Source organism: Anthonomus grandis, chromosome 22, assembly GCF_022605725.1.
Source record: "Anthonomus grandis grandis chromosome 22, icAntGran1.3, whole genome shotgun sequence".
In the NCBI taxonomy this organism is placed as follows: Eukaryota; Metazoa; Arthropoda; class Insecta; order Coleoptera; family Curculionidae; genus Anthonomus; species Anthonomus grandis.
In genome coordinates, this window is record NC_065567.1 from 42,139,413 (window position 1) to 42,156,026 (window position 16,614).

Below are 16,614 nucleotides of genomic sequence, written 5' to 3' on the forward strand. Positions count from 1 at the left end.
ATACGCGTCGAGGCACGGGATACATACTGGGGGGGTAAGCTTAAATTGTCTTCTGCATAAAACAATCTATTGAACTTAAGCCCCATATGAACTTCCTAGGACAATTCTCTGAAGGACAAATTTCGTTTATAAAAAAAGTAATTTTTTCGAAAAACTTGAATTTCTTGAAAAATTGTTATTGTTATACCAAGTTTTACGAAAATTGCATAATTTTTGGATAAATGAAAAATAAAAAACGAAAAAAAAAAATGTTTGCAATATTTGCATTTATCTTGAACATTTTGAGGTTATGTTCAAAAGTGCCCTCTACAAAAATTATAGATTTTTATATTATCTACAACTTTGCCATTAAGCACTTTTTATTTGAGCGTCAACTTTCGCCGGAAATAGCGATAGAAAAATGCTCCAGCTGTTTTTTTCAGTTTTCACCCCCGCAACTACCCCAGGTATGAATTTATTTTTTTATGTTTCTTATGAACCCCTTTACCACATTCAGTCGTTCGTTTGCGGGTTGCGATTTTTTTGTTAAAAAGTACCGATTCCCCGGACTATAGGCGGTTAATCAAATTTAAAAAATATTTTCTTTTGGGATGAAATCGATTTGGGAATGTCTGGGTATAGCGTCTAGTGGCTAAACTAGCATTGGAGTCACGTTTTCCTAGTTAAGAATTGACAGGTATTTACTCTTTACAATAATATTTAAAACTTGCCAAACATCAAAAACATATCCACCATTTCGGAAAAGGGTACATTTCTTGGTCTATGAGTCATTATGGTTTTATAAGTTGTAAGAAAACACACCAAATACAAATATTTAATTAAAAAAACGTAGATTTATTTTAAGAGTAATTGAGAAGCTTGTAAAGAGCGTCAGAAGCGTTTAAATTTGTTACTTTGACAGTACGTAAAAAGTTACTGGATCCCGAGGTCAGCCTATTTGTTTAGAAACAAGTATCTAGATTTTAAAATTAAGATATCTAATAAACGGATTCTCAGGCCGACATTTACTAAGAATACTTTTTTTACAAGAAAATATTGGATAATTTGAATTTTTTACTAGAACTTTATTATACAGGGAAACAAAAAAGTTTTGGTACTTTTAACACATGCAATATACCGCAGGTGGCGGCCTCTACAAGGTATAGCAAATCCGTGAACGGATTTCAATTTCTCGTTCCAAAAAACCCCCTCATACCAAATTTTAATTTAATATCTTATGAAACACTCGACTTATTTAAAAAAAAACGATTCTATATTTCTTATTTTGACGCCCTGTACATTGAATACCGAGCGCCCAATTAAAAAATGGCATAACGAAAGTCGCATTATTTTGGTCCACCCCATATGTGGCCGGCGGATTGGCCTCCTTTATCCGGACACCCTGTATATAAACTATATCAATACTAGTTTACTTACCGACTTGCATTCTTTGAAGAATCACGGCAATAATTGTTTTGTGTCTCTCCAAAATGTCAATTCAGGATTTAAAACGTTTGTCTAACTGATTATTGCAGTATTAGTAAATAAAAACATATTTATGTTGATACACTAATAATAAACCACTGACCAAGGAAACAGGAAATCTGAATTTTTGAGAGAAGGCGCTGTCGCTGGAATGAAAAGCTGAATGAAAAACTATTGATTATAAACAGACGTGACGGGAGTAGCAGCTGGACCATAGCGGCAGAAACTGGGGTAAAGGGAGATGTAAATCTATATGTAAGGCGTTGATGGATTTTGCGCAATGTCACAAACAATAAGCTTCTAAAACCCCAGTTTGTTCTCTCGTTCGTTCTCAGTTCCTCTTTTTGTTTCAGAAAATATCCTTCAATAAATAATTATATTAATTTTTACGGCAAGTTAAGTGAATAATCTGGCAAAATTTTTTCAAAATTCGTAAACGCCATTTGGTGTAAGTCCTCAGTTAAAAATTGATGTTTATATTTGCTGCACATTATTGTTGTTTCACCTGGATGTTGTTGATAGAAACCGTGCTATATTTCGGCTAAGTGTATTGTTAATGTATTAATTTTATATTTGGGATTTCATTTATGTAGTGCAACATTAGATGTAATAAATTTTGGCGAAATCGCGAAATTTTTAGCGCATCACAACGAGCCGCGGCCCGATCGATGGAATGAATTTTAGTCAGATGATGAGGAATATATTTTCGTTTTGATTGACCCATTTTTAAAAATTATGGCTCAACGTCAACCTAATTGTCCATTTCCAAATATTCGATGTAAGTGTTTAGAGCTAACCAGTAGATAGAGCAGAGAAATCGAGAGAAAAAGTTCGTGCAGTCGCGAGTGAGAGATTTTCATGATGCCTTTCGTATTGATCGTTCGGGAAATGGCCCAGAGCCCTAAAGTCGTGTTTTTGTTCCTCTGTTCTTGTAGATTCTTTCAATTAGCCCTTATTTTTCAACACTATTGATCTGTTATGGGATAAGTGAAGCTGCCCCCATGTTGAAGATACCTGCACGTTTTAAACAATGTGACCTCAGTGTTTCCCTAGCCTTTGATTATTGTGACTGCATTGTCAACATGGGTACAAGAGCTGCTGCATGTAAGCAACTTTTTCCTTCCTTTTTTAGTTTTTATTTTAAAGTACAAATTTTTATTTTTTTTTACTTATGTTTACATTTAAATTGCATGCCATCAAATTTATCATTTCATAAAGTTTTATATGTCTATTCGTAATTAAATGAAATCTATATTGTAACGAATTCATAAGTTACTTATTTTATTGGGTATTACGCCGCTATTTAAATAATTTTAGTTATCGACCTCTGAGCTCGTTTCTTCTTTTCGATATGCCTATATATACTTACCTAAATATGAAAAGAAAACATATAATTGAATAAAAACCCTAACTTAAAACAACGTTTTAAAATTTAAAATTCATAAAAACATACTTGTTAATTTCTTTGTTTCTTCTAAAATACTGAATCAATGATTTTTTTAAATTCACGTTCGCTGTACTTTCATAAAGAAAAATTCTTATTATCTTCATTAGGTGTTTTTAAAAATAAAGATCAAATAAATCTATGTCCTATATTAAAGTTTTGAGCTTCATAGCTTTAAAATTTTAATTAAAAAAAATCATTTAGATGAAATTACTAGTACGCCTTTTAAGCATCAATTTTTTCATGTAGGACATTTATTTATGTTTTAACTATTGGCAAGTAGATATTTTTTGGAATTTTCTTTCTAAAATAAATGTTATTTTCAAAAACCTAAATCACTTTTCCACCGCCTATCGAACGGTTTTTGAGGAAAAACAATCATTTAAGCAATGGACATATCGCTATGTGGCTATAACTTTTGAAAAGGAGACTTGGAACATTGCTAAGAAAACAATGACAATAGCAAAATAACTAATATTAAACAGTTTTGGCAGATTTTTATACAGGGTGATTCAAAATTGAGTGCAAAGATTTTAAGGGCGTATTTACCAGCCAAAAATAAGAACTTTTTTTCATATAAACGTATGTCCTAACTTGCTTCGTTTTCTAGATACAGAGTGTAAAAGTTTTTTAATAAAATCAGTTTTTTATCAATTATTCAAAATCCTTTCAGCCGATTTAAATAAAATTTGGTAGACTTATTTGTCATCATAAAAGCCCTACTTTGGTGGAAATAAAATAAATTTATTAATTCCAGTGGCACTTCAGGAGGGCTACCTACTTGATACTTATAGGTAAAATTATGATACACCACCGCTTTTTTAAAAATTTATTTTTTTTTTTAGTTTAAGCGGTCAATAATGTAACTTTGTTATGACAAAAATAATAGTCCAGCAAGACTAACCGGTTTACAGGGACTATTTCTAGGGAGTTGAGTTTGTTCGACAGTCTTGATTTAAAAGTTTTAAACAACAAGAACAACTCCCTAGATCTGATACGTTCCAAAACCCTGTTAAATTTAAATGATAAAAAAAGAACCTATTAGGCCGGCTTCGTGGGTTCTCTGTATGGTCAGTTGTCTCAGTCATACTTGTGGAAAAGGTATAGTTACCATAGAATGTATGAAATAAGACCATAACAAGGTTTGGTAATAGACTGATTTATTGTATGCTTGATTCCTCTGAATACAGTTTGGTTGTGACGCATTATTACAATAGCATAACCTCGGAACAAGGTTATATAACATATAACATAATATAACAAACCTTGATGGTACTTGAATAATCGAGGTTATAATAATATGACATAATATAACAAACCTTGATGGCACCACATCTTTCCCTTTCGAAAGAATGGCTTTCATCCGCGCATGATGGAAGACATTCGTTGTCCATTTGAAAAGATGCAGCGTTACAATAACTAAAGCCTGAATCTAAATTACCTTTTTGATTTTTTTCTACCATCTAAATTATACAATGTTAGGATTTATGAAATAAATTGTAATCTACAGGGTGTTTCACTTTTTTGTAGCAGGACTTTAACAGTATTTAGAAAAATGAATTTTAAGGTAGGTTTCTCATATAAATATTGATCGTCAAACTTTTTGTTTCTGAGATACAGGGCGTCAAAGTTTCCCAAAAAAAAAAGTTTTTATTTTTTAATATCCGAACTATGAAAGATATTGAAATCAAAATTGGTGTAAACAATTCTAGGATGAAGGGTCATAATCGTAAATAATGTCATGTTTCTACGTTGGCCAGTGGCGGAGATTTGACTAATTAATAATGTTAATGTGACTAAAAAAGTAGCACGCCACTGGATTAAATCGATTAAACGATCATTTCTAAATAGTTCATTTAATTGTAAACAAAAATACCCTCTTGATATTTTTTCGTATCTGACTCCGTTTTCTCCTCAAATTGGGTTGTAAAAATCACTTAAAATTTGAAGATAAATTTATTTCAACCGTCTAATAAATCGCAACATAGAACAATGCCACAAATACTTATAACTTATTTATAACAAACAACAGATTACAAGAATACAACAAACAATTAACAAACTTAAAGAAGGTGTTCGAAATGTGAACCATTTTCTCCAATACATAATTCACATCGACAAAAAACCGAACGTGAAATGTTATTTAAAAATGGTACTATTTCATTACAAGCAATTCTAATTCTATTTATAAGGTCATCCCTTGTTGGAACAGGTGTCGCATACACTCTTTCTTTTAAAAATCCCCATACTGAAAAGTCTAAGGGGTTTAAGTCTGGGGATCGTGGAGGCCACGCTACTGGCCCTCCAAGACCCATCCACCTTTCTGGATAATGGGTATCCTACCAGTTTCGCACAATTCTCCCATAATGCGCAGGACAACCGTCAAGCTGGAACCAACTCCGTCTCCTTAAATTTAAAGGAATATCTTCCCACATATTCGCATGCTCCCGTTCTAAAAATTCCAAGAAGGCTGCAGCATTTACCCGTGGTGACAAAAAATATGGTCCAAAAAGTCGATTGTCGTAAATACCAATCCAGACATTAACACTAAATTCATGCTGGAAGTTTCTTGGTCGAATTCCATGTGGATTTTCATGCGCCCAAATGTGCTGATTATGGAAATTGACCACTCCACGCCGAGTGAAGCACGACTCATCGCTCCACAACACGTTATTTAAAAAACCTGGAGTATTATTAGCTGCATTAAGAATCCAACGACAAAATGCAGTTCTTTGTTCTTCATCTCCAGATCCCGTCTTAACACTCGGTAAACACGGGAAGCTGAAATTCCTAAACCAGCGGAAACTCTTCTAATACTTGTTGTAGGATCTCTGTTGAACTCACGCAAAATTTGTTGGCTATTTCTCTCTATTTGAAAAATGACATTATTTTTATTTCCTCGTACATTGCCTAAACCATTCTCAATAATTTGTCGATGGACTCTTACAAATACAGAAGGATGTGGATGCCTTCTAATCGGATATCTGCGCATATATTCCCGGGCTGCTTCTGCGGAGTTTCCATTTGCAACCCCATAAATAAAGTGGATATCCGCTAACTCTTGATTTGAAAACATAAATGGCATTTTGACACAAAAACGATAAGAAGAAATAAACAAATAACACTTTTTGAGAACGCAATTGCAATTTGACACGATAATACTAATATGACATTTACATTTTATGACACTGTTTTTATTTCATGGCACACTATTCAAATTATTAAAATAAATTAATATAAATAACATTTCACGTTCGGTTATTCGTCGATGTGAATTATGTATTGCAGAAAATGGTTCACATTTCGAACACCTTCTTTAAATTTGTTAATTGTTTGTTGTGTTCTTGTAATCTGTTGTTTGTTATAAATAAGTTATAAGTATTTGTGGTATTGTTCTATGTTGCGATTCATTAGACGGTTGAAATAAATTTATCCTCAAATCTTAAGTGATTTTTACAACCCAATTTGAAGAGAAAACGGAGTCAGATACGAAAAAATATCAAGAGGGCATTTTTGTTTACAATTAAATGCACTATTTAGAAATGATCGTTTAATCGACTTAATCCAGTGGCGTGCTACTTTTTTAGTCACATTAACATTATTAATTAGTCATATCTTCGCCACTGGCCAACGTAAAAACATGATATTATTTACGATTATGACGATTATTCATCCTAGAATTGTTTATACCAATTTTAATTTCAATATCTTTGATAGTTCGGATATTAAAAAAAAAATTTTTTTTTTGGGAAACTTTGACGCCCTGTATCTCAGAAACAAAAAGTTTGACGATCAATATTTATATGAGAAACCTACCTTAAAATTAATTTTTCTAAATACTGTTAAAGTCCTGCTACAAAAAAGTGAAACACCCTGTATAATAATAATTCTTGATAGGAATATAAAGTAAATACAACAATAGTTCAAGTACATAGTAACGATAATAATAATACTATTTACATATTATTATGACATGCTCCTCCGCCCTTGAGGGAAATGTTTGCGAAGCAATTTGAAAACAAACTACTATTATTATTATATCATACTGTGACGTCAATCTGTAACTATTTTGCCAATGGTACCACTAAAGTTTGCACTAATGTAGCACTAAAGGTTAAAGTTTTCACTTTTCACTGTACAGTTTACATTATCAATACTTATTACTACAAAAGGACCTTTGAACCAAGGAGCAAGTTTTGTGCGATTTTCGTTGTTAATCATAATCAAGTCACCTGGCTTTAAATTGAGACCTTGAGATGTTTGATCGTATTTAACCTTGCGTTTTTCTTTTGATTTGACCAAAAATTCCCTAGTTCGTTGCAAGGAAAATTGCATGCGTTGTCGAACTTCTTGGTAGTAAGCGTCAATGTTATAAACCGGGTCAATTTTATTTATCAGTTCGTTAGGAATTTCAGGGTTTTTTGCAAAAACTAGCTCAAAAGGAGTATAGTTATGAAAAACTTCTGGTGTTGTATTATAACAAAATTAAAAATATTTAAGACAACTGTCCCAGTCTGTCCGCGTTTCATTAACGTATGATCGCAAGTATTCATTTAATACCCTATGAGTTCTTTCGCACCCCCCAATGCTTTGATGGTGGTAAGCGGTAGAAAATTTGTGGCTAATATTCAGTAAGCTAGAAAACTTCTCCATAACTTCATTTTTGTATTCGGTACCCACATCCGTTCGGATCTCTTTCATGGGGTCGAAAACTAAAATAAAGTTGTCCATGATAGATCTTGCTACAGTTGATGCCTCTTTATTTGACACTGGTACGACTACGAGGTATTTGGTCAACTCGCACTGCATAGTTACAGCGTAAACATTGTTTTTATCACTTTTAGTGAATGGTCTAATTGTGTCTATGCACACTATGTCGAAAGCCTGTTGCGGAGTTGGTGTAATGATCATGGGTTCCTTATGGGTGATTTTGCTTTTATTTATTTGGCACTTTCTGCAGTGTTTTACGTAGCTTGCAACGTCACGCGCCATATTCTTCCATCGATACTTGGTCCTTATCTTCTTTAGTAGCCTCTTTTGGCCGCAATGGCCTCCAAAAAGTGGGTCATTGTGGAATTTCTCTATAACTCCTTGTTTTTCTTTATCGTCATTAATTGTTTTGTTTAAGTTGTCTAAACAATCTTGTCCTACTAATTTGAAATTGTCTAATGAGCACGTGCTAAATATTTTATCATTTGTTTTTAATTTTAATTTTTGCAAATTGTTTTCACGAGCCAAAATTTGAAGCTGAGACAATGTTTTCCCTAAAGAAAAATTGCCATTGGCGAAACATATTTTGCTTTCAGCGCTGATTTTATTTTTTCCCCATTTTTCCACAATTATCCTTAGATAATCTGGCTTAAGCGTGAATTTTACTGATGGGATTTTAAATAAATTGTAATTGTCATTTGCGAATTTTATTTTATTGCAATTTTCTTGAATTGTTGTGGCATGAGTTTTTGCCGAGGTTTCTGCATTGTCAGCTAGGACTACTTGTTTTTTCTGTGTCATCGACCTGGTGATTGCTAAAATTCTGTGGCAGTCTGACGTCATGTTTTTGAGATCTTCAATTGTAATTCTTGATAATGCGTCTGCTACCACGTTATCACTTCCCTTAATGTATTCTATTGCGAAATCATATTCTTCCAAGTCTAGTCTCATACGCATAAGTTTGGATGATGGATTTTTCATTGAGAATAGGTAAACTAACGGCCTCTGGTCAGATTTAACTAAGAAGGTTTTTCTATATAAGTAGGGTCGAAAATGGATAATTCCCCAATGTATTGCAGCTAGTTCTTTTTCTATGACGGATTTATTAATTTCGCCTTTAGTGAAGCTTCGTGTAGCGTATGCTATTGGGAGATCTTGACCCTTCGAGTTTTGAGAAAGAACTGCCCCGCAGGCTTCTTTTGACGCGTCCGTTGTAAGAATAAAGGGCTTCTCAAAATCTGGATATTTCAAGATTTGTGGGTCGATGAGCATTTGCTTCAGTTTCTGGAACGACCTTTGGCATTCTTCAGTCCATAGGAACTGCGCATTCTTTTTTGTAAGCTTCCTTAAGGGTTCCGTTATTTCAGCGAAATTTTGTATAAACCGTCGATAGTAGTTGCAAAAACTGGTAAACCTTCTGACGTCATCACTTGATTGTGGTGTAGGGTACTTAAGAATTGCGTCATATTTCGACTCATCCGGCAAAATGCCGTCGGCACGTATTTGGTGACCTAGGAAATAGCAGTTGTTTTGGAAAAATTTACATTTAGTTGGATTTAGTTTTAAATTGAATTTTCGACAAGTGCCAAAAACGTCTTAAATTTTGAAGGTGATGGCCTACTGAGCATCCTATTACAATTATGTCGTCCATGTAGAGAAAAGCCTTTTCAGGTGTTATACCGGCAAAAGCGATGCTCATCATCCTTTGGAAACTGTTTGGGCTGACTTTAAGACCAAATGGCAAACGAGTGAAGCGATAGGAAGCTGTGTTTGTGCTAAAGGTGGTGGTATCTCGTGAGCTTTCTTCCAGTGGGATCTGGTGAAATCCTGATTTTAAGTCGAGTATTGAGAACCATTTGGCTCCTCCCAGTTGATCCAAGATATCATCGATTCTCGCTATGGGAAACTTATCAGCACAAAGTTTCTTGTTGATTTGCCTGTAGTCAATTACAAGTCGCCATTAGATTTTTTAGGGACAAGCAGTATTGGACTATTGTATTCTGCTTGAGACGGCTCAATTATGTTATCCTTTAACATTTTGTCTACTTGGGAATTGATTTCGCCTATCTGGGTATGTGGTGTTCTGTAGTTTTTTATGTACACAGGGGTATCATCTGCTAGTCTTAACTTTTGCTTATAAAAATTATTTGTAGTTAATGTATCTGTGTCTAGTGCAAAAATATCCGAAAATTCCTGATACAAGTTTATGAGGTCATTCTTTACAAAATCTGCAGCGTCGGCTGTGTTTAATTCCTTTAGTAACAGCTTATTTCTATCTTGTTTGTTACTGTTGTTTTTGCTATTTATGTGAAAAATGTTGTATTACATAAGTTTTGGCATTTAATTTTTGGGTTTCTGATGGTAACACTGTTAAAATTTGTATTTAGTATCCTTACAAAGGGTGATTGGCTAGATGCTATGGTGCTGGCGGTGAAAACTCCAAGGGCTATCTCCTCGTTCTGAACTATAGAGTCTTGTTTTAGATTTTTAAGTAAGTTGAGTTGCCTGACAACCTCAGATCTTGGTGGAATTATCAAGACGTCTTCCTCTGGACTATTATATATTAGTATTGTTATATATCCTTCTTTGAATTTTATTGTCATAGTCCAGTTGCTATAGGCGACATTGATATTTCGAGATAAAATCCCGTCCCAAGATTCCATCTGCTGGTATCGGAAAATCGTTACCCACGATATGAAAGCTATGACTGATACTATAGTTGTCTATATAAATATTGGTTGTTGTAGTTCCTATAGAGTTGGTATGCCCTTCTGTCACCCCCTTTATTTGGCTAACCTTGGATCTGTCCACGATCTGTTCTGGATTTATCGTTCTTCTTTTAAACAGTGAAATATCCGCTCCCGTGTCGACCAGTAACGTGACATTCTGGTAGCCTGTCATCTCTGCTTGGATGGGTACAAAGTTAGACAGTGTTAGGTCCATATTAAAAATTTTTAGGAGTGCCCCAAAGGACCTTCTTGGGGTTCCTGTGGGTTTTCCTGACCGATCTCGGTGTTATATGCCCTTATATAGCGATTTGTTTGTCCTCCTCGGTGAGTTGATCGCCTGTTATTATCGTTGCCTCTTCTTTGGTTATTATATTGACGGTCATTGTAGTTATTTTGCCGCCTATTTTGATTGTAGCTGCGGTTCTGCGTATTTCCATTGTAGCGGTTGTTATAATAATTATTATCGGGTCGGTTTGAAAATCTTTCAGTACCCCTTCTGCGAACATTATTTCTTATAGGTCCCCCCCGATAATTATTTCTTTGTGTGTAGAATACCGTACTGGTGGTGGCTTCAGTATTCACACTGGCGAATTTTGTCAACGCTTCCTGCACAGTCTGGAAATTTCCAGCTTCCATTATTATCTTTGCTTTTTCGAAAGTTGCGTTTGTGACCAGAGCTTTGATGGTCGTGTTGGTGGTATATGTCTCTGCCAATTGTTCCGGTACGCCCTCGCTAACGTATGCTGTCCTCAGCTTTTGACATAGTTCCTCTATTTCGGTAGCGTATTTTGAGTCGCTTCGCTGCTTCAAGTTAAGTAGCTTGGCTGTCACTGATTGTGAGCTTTCGGGCTTAATGCCATCCTTTAGCTTTGCATGGATCAAGTCGAGACTGTTGCTATTGCCTACCAAACTTCTAGCTCTACCTATGAGTCTGGTTTTGACGTAAGCGGCGGCATTAACTTCGTGCGTCTCAACATGTGCCTTAAGAAGAGTGAGCGCATCCAGAAAAAACGTCAGCTTATCGGCATAACCATCGAACTCATTTAGTAAAATTTTGCTTGCAAAATTGAAAAATTCTAACGTAGACAGAGGCATTGTGAGCGAAATGTCTGTCTCGGTTTTTATTATCGGTATCGGTTCATCAATGTCGTCGTCGTCGTCGTCACTACTTGTTAAATAAACTGTGATTTCGTCCTTAATTTCAGGGTCAATTTCCTTTAAAATCGAAATAGGGACTTTATAGTCGACGCGAAGAACCTCGAACGATCTAATAACTCTATCTCTACAAGTGCTAAATAAAACTTTTATAGATTGATACTGATTATCGCTTAAGTTTTTATAAATACGCGCTATTGTCGAAATAAACTCGTTATATAATTTTATCAAATTATCTCTTACTTGAATTTTTATACTTTCTGACTGAGGTACCTTTTTCTTTAAGACTCTTTTTGATTCCCTCAATATTTCGTCTTTTAAACTTGATAACTTGGTTAAAACGTCCTCAAATGTCACTTTTACGCTACTCATAGGTAGCCAATTTAACAAATAATGTTATAATATTAAATACTAATATAAAGCTTAAATTCATTACGTATAGAAGTTTAGGATTGTTTGCTCAATGGTTCCTATTATTTGTCTATTTTTAAAATGTTTAACTAAAATCGTACAAAATTATTACCTAACTAAAAAAAAATGTAATATTTATAAAGCATAACAGCTGATCTATAAATTTACTTCTACTAGAATAATACAATGTCAGCATAATTAATTAAAAATTAATTTGTTCTGCGAACTTGACACTGTAGTTACCCTGTTGCCCGTGGCTTACGACCTTTGCAAAAATGTATACTATCAGCGTTTTCTACCACGCTTATAGGTTGATTGTTGTTGTCGAAAACGATGTGTCCGGAAAAATTCACAGCATAGGCATAAATGTACATACCAGCGGGTCAGCAGCTGTTTACTCGGTTATCTTATTCTCTGCCGCCTTCCTCGTGGGCTCTCGCTGGTGCTCTCAGGTAAATGCTCCTACTGATGTCTCTTTTCAAACTCCTTCGGTATAACTTTCGGACACTTAGTACAGTCAGAATAAACACACAGCTCGCAATAATGTACAAAACGGCACGAATATCATGTGGAACTGATAGTTTTTCGTCTTCGACTATAAAGTTTGAGTTAACCACACCCGAACTGGCTACATCACTTTCTTTCGATATGGATTTTCCCATAATTACTGGTACTTAGCCATTAATACGTAGACTATACTGGGTTTTGCGGTCTGCAACGGTTTTACTTCACGCACGTTTTAAACGTTCCCGAATTTGCCTTGGATCTTTAGGCAGGGTCGCCATGTGGAAAAGGTATAGTTACCATAGGGTGTATGAAATAAGACCATAACAAGGTTTGGTAATAGACTGATTTATTGTATGCTTGATTACAGTTTGGTTGTGACGCATTATAACAATAACACAACTTCGAAACAAGGTTATAATAATATAACATAATATAATAAACCTTGATGGCACCACATGATTAATTAGAGTAATAAGATGACATAATGTACATTCGGGCAGATTTGAAAACATTTTGAGAGTAAGTCCATCAATTCCAGAAGAGCCTTTGTTTTTGATTTCCCTAATTGAACTGCAAAGCTTTGGTAACACTACGGGCGTAAAGAAAAAAGTGTGGAAATTCTCATTTGCAATGGGAAGATATGAAAGTGGATCATGCGAAGGAGTTATGGTACTCATTAAATTATTTGCCACATTTATAAAATAATCATTAAGGTTCTTAGATGAAGTGGAGATAATATTCGACAAAGAAGGCTTATTTCTCAAAGCATTAACAATCGACCATGTTTCCTTAGCCACATTTTTAGATTTAGCCAGTCTCCTGTTATAGTAAATATCCTTGGCGGCTTTTAAAGTTCTCTGATAAATCTTTTTGAAAAGTCTTACGTATTCATGAAAAAAGCGCTGTCTGAAAATTTCTTAAGATGAGATAATAAGCGTATGTTCTTAGCAGATGTACGCAAGCCTTGGGTAGATCAGGGGTTATATTACTTTTTTTTAAGAAGTCTCAAAGGAAAGGATTTGTGAGAAAGACTAGATAGCGTTTTTACAAATCTAGAGAATTCTGAATCAATGTCGTCAGAGAGAATATTCCAGTCAGTTGATTGACAAAGGTGCCTAAATTGTAAAAAAAAATTTATCCAAGAAAATACGCCCTAATTTGCGTGGAACATTTTTACTTTTAGATTTAGTTATGGAAAACTTTGTTAACACTGCTTCATGGTCTGAGAAACTTGAGCTTAAGACAGTACAATCGACGAAATCTGACTCAAAGGAAGATACGACATAATCTATTGTGATAGAGCTGGTTTTAGTTATTCTGGTAGGTGATTTAATGTGCATGATTAAGCCAAAAGAGTCGAAAATGGACTGGAGAGATTCTTGAGTAGCACACATACTGGAAAAATCAATGTTTAGGTCGCCACATAAAATGAGTTTGCTTTTTAACGAGACTCAATCAAGCTTAGTAATTTTTGGAAAAAAACATTCACGTCAGCATCAGGTGTTCTGTAAATACAAACAATGTAAAAATCAAAATTATTATTGTAGACAATGGAAAATTCAAATATTTTTTCACAAACTAAATTATCGAACCTGGTTACCATTGAAAAGTCGTTTCTAGTAGATAATATCACAGTATCACCAATATCACCTCCATGAGTTAGATTTGTTCTATCAAATCTGGCAACTGTAGTGTAATTATCCACCATCACAGGCTCACCAACATGCAACCAATGTTCAGTTAGGGCAACGATTTCTGGAAAATGAAGCTCTTCTAGTAAAAGAAATAAATCATTAGTTTTATGTCTTAAGGACTGAATATTTAGAGAGAAAATACTAAGCTTGCCATTGTCCAGTATTTTAGAGGGTGCTTAATCCTCTGTTCGCGTCAAGTCATTTAAAAAATTTTATTCCTGGCGGGAGATTTTTTGAAGGCGTAGCAGCTTTTCTGATGAGAAGAAGGACCTGAAGGCTGACAGATCTGCTTCAACTTCAGTTGGACCAATACCATAGGCATCATGGTACCGAAAGTAGAGCCTCCGCAAAGAGTCCACGTCACCAGGAAGTCCCTCTGATGCAAGTGCCAATCGGATGCTGCTGATGCAAGTGCCAATCGGATGCTGGTGTTGGTATGTCCTTCAAAACACACACTGGAGGATTGATCATGCAGATAGGCAAGGAATAGCCTAAGAGGTTTTAAGATGGAAGGGTCTCTCAGTCTGGCCAATAAATAGCGACCATCAGTCGCATCTGATTCTCTTGATAGTCGCACTATCGGTGGAGTCAACGGGTCCATATTTGCTGCTTTATTCGCCACTGAATTATTATCGGTGACAAAATCAACCTCTAATAATTCTGTTGCAAGGGATTTAGAGGCAGCAATGGCCTCCCTATCAGAACTAATTTTCAAAGATTGAACCTCTCTGGATATTGTAGCAGATGTTGATGGAACTGAGCGATGTGGCAGGTTATGGCTGTCTGGAGAGTGATGCTTAGACTTAGACTGGGAAGGCTTAGATTTGGGCGAGGTGGTACTATTTATTTGGACTGGCGCTTTAGAGGTTTCCAAACATGAATTTATGAGAGTGCCCGGTGGCCACAGACTAATATCCTTCAGCCGCTTTAAGTGAATTAAGTTCTGCACACCAATTTTGAAGTCGAAATGTGCAATGTCCTTGGTTTTTAGCATTGGGAACATCGGATAAAGTCCGTCGTTCCCAGTTTTTCTTTGATGAAGTGTGCAAGCTGATTTCCGGTATACGGAGGTGGGATACTTGATACAACCATGTAATGCGATTCATCTTTGTTCATTGTGTTGTCCTTCGGTGCGTCGGAACCTCCGGGTCTGGTTTTTCTGTATGATCAGTCTGGCAGGCTATCGTCCTTTTAGTTACGGTTGGTAACTTTTAACATTAGATTTTTCTTTAGCTAATTGTTCTATGGTGCGAGCCATTTGTTTAACATCTTTCTTCAGATTCTTTACTTCACTTTTTAACTCTTCATTAGAAGAATCATGGACCTGTACCTTTACCGCCTCACCATGGTTGTCCATAAAAATTGATGACAGGTTGAAAATTTCCTGTTTCATTTCTCTGATTGAATGGAAAAGAGATTCTTGTCCATTTTCAGAGACAGTATGGAGGCGATGAATGTCATCAATTTTGTCATAGAGATTCTTCCATTTGTAGTCGTGAGAATTTAAAATGTCGTACATCTCTGAAAATACTAGAAGAAGGTTGTTATTCTTCTTTAGACAGGTTCCTAGAGCATTCAAATTTTCTAGAGATATCTGAGAGTTTTGCAGCTGCGAAACTTTATCATGGAGATAGTTTAATGTTGGTGAATCGCAAACACTGCAGAAAAATCTAATGTTGTTGTATTTCTACTGATGAAGGACCTTTGTAGTTACCTTGTCCAGACCTGTGCAGCCCATACAGAAATTACGGCGGCATTTCCCACTGCATCGAAGTTTGTATTTCTCCTTATCCGAGACGATTTTTTGGCAGGAATCGCACTTGAATTCAGCCATTATTCTCAAGTAGACGGTAGATGTTTATACAGCAAAAACTCAAAAATAGTTCAACAGACAGAGTTACACAGAAACTAAATAGTTAGCGGGAAACGTTTTTTTTTAACTAGAGAGCACGCACAGCAATTAATGTTCAATATTAAAAGTTCAATAAATATCGAAAAAGTCAATGGTAAAAGCTATACAAGGTCACGTTAAGTTAAACCGGAAAAGTTTATACTAGCGGAACGTAACGAATAATAGGAACTAGAATTTATCAGGAAGCGTATGTATAGCGGAAAACACACCGTTGTAATTTTTAAACAAAAAAGTTATTTTAAAACACGCGGTCAAATCAAAACAAAAAAAACATTCAATACTAACAGAGCCAACGAACGAAAACACGACCGTCTCGTACGACTGCTGCAAGTAGAATGCGTAGCATTAGAAACCGTAACATTGGATTGTTTTAATTTACATAATTATAAAATAAATGTAAACACTAGGGTTACTTTAACCCTAAATAAAACAATAAATCTTCAAAACAAAGGACAATAATTTATTATTAAACTTATACTAAAATAACTTGACGCTACAGTTATACGGTGCCCGTGAAGACTGATGCAACGGTGCCAGAACGCGCGACCCATTCCCGTGTTCCCCTCGCCTCAACCTCAGCTTTGCTGA

The 16,614-nt window shown here is 35.2% G+C and overlaps 2 protein-coding genes across 10 annotated transcripts in view; one reads left to right on the forward strand and one right to left on the reverse strand.

The window, feature by feature from the left end:
* The window catches only part of LOC126748533 (uncharacterized), a 46,723-nt gene extending 44,992 nt beyond the window's left edge, over window positions 1-1,731 (reverse strand). Inside the window, exon 1 of the mRNA XM_050457840.1 lies at window positions 1,417-1,731. Coding sequence (XP_050313797.1) covers window positions 1,417-1,426 — 10 coding nt within the window. The 5' untranslated portion in view covers window positions 1,427-1,731. The remainder of the gene's footprint in view (window positions 1-1,416) is intronic.
* LOC126748529 (protein unc-79 homolog) overlaps window positions 1,728-16,614 on the forward strand; it is a 218,350-nt gene continuing 203,463 nt past the window's right edge. For 7 of the 9 annotated variants that reach the window (XM_050457826.1, XM_050457829.1, XM_050457833.1 and 4 more), the window contains exon 1: window positions 1,729-2,568. In XM_050457826.1, coding sequence (XP_050313783.1) covers window positions 2,466-2,568 — 103 coding nt within the window. In that variant the 5' untranslated portion in view covers window positions 1,729-2,465. Of the gene's footprint in view, window positions 2,569-16,614 lie in introns of all 9 variants that reach the window. The other 2 variants (XM_050457825.1, XM_050457830.1) reach the window with 2 other exon arrangements.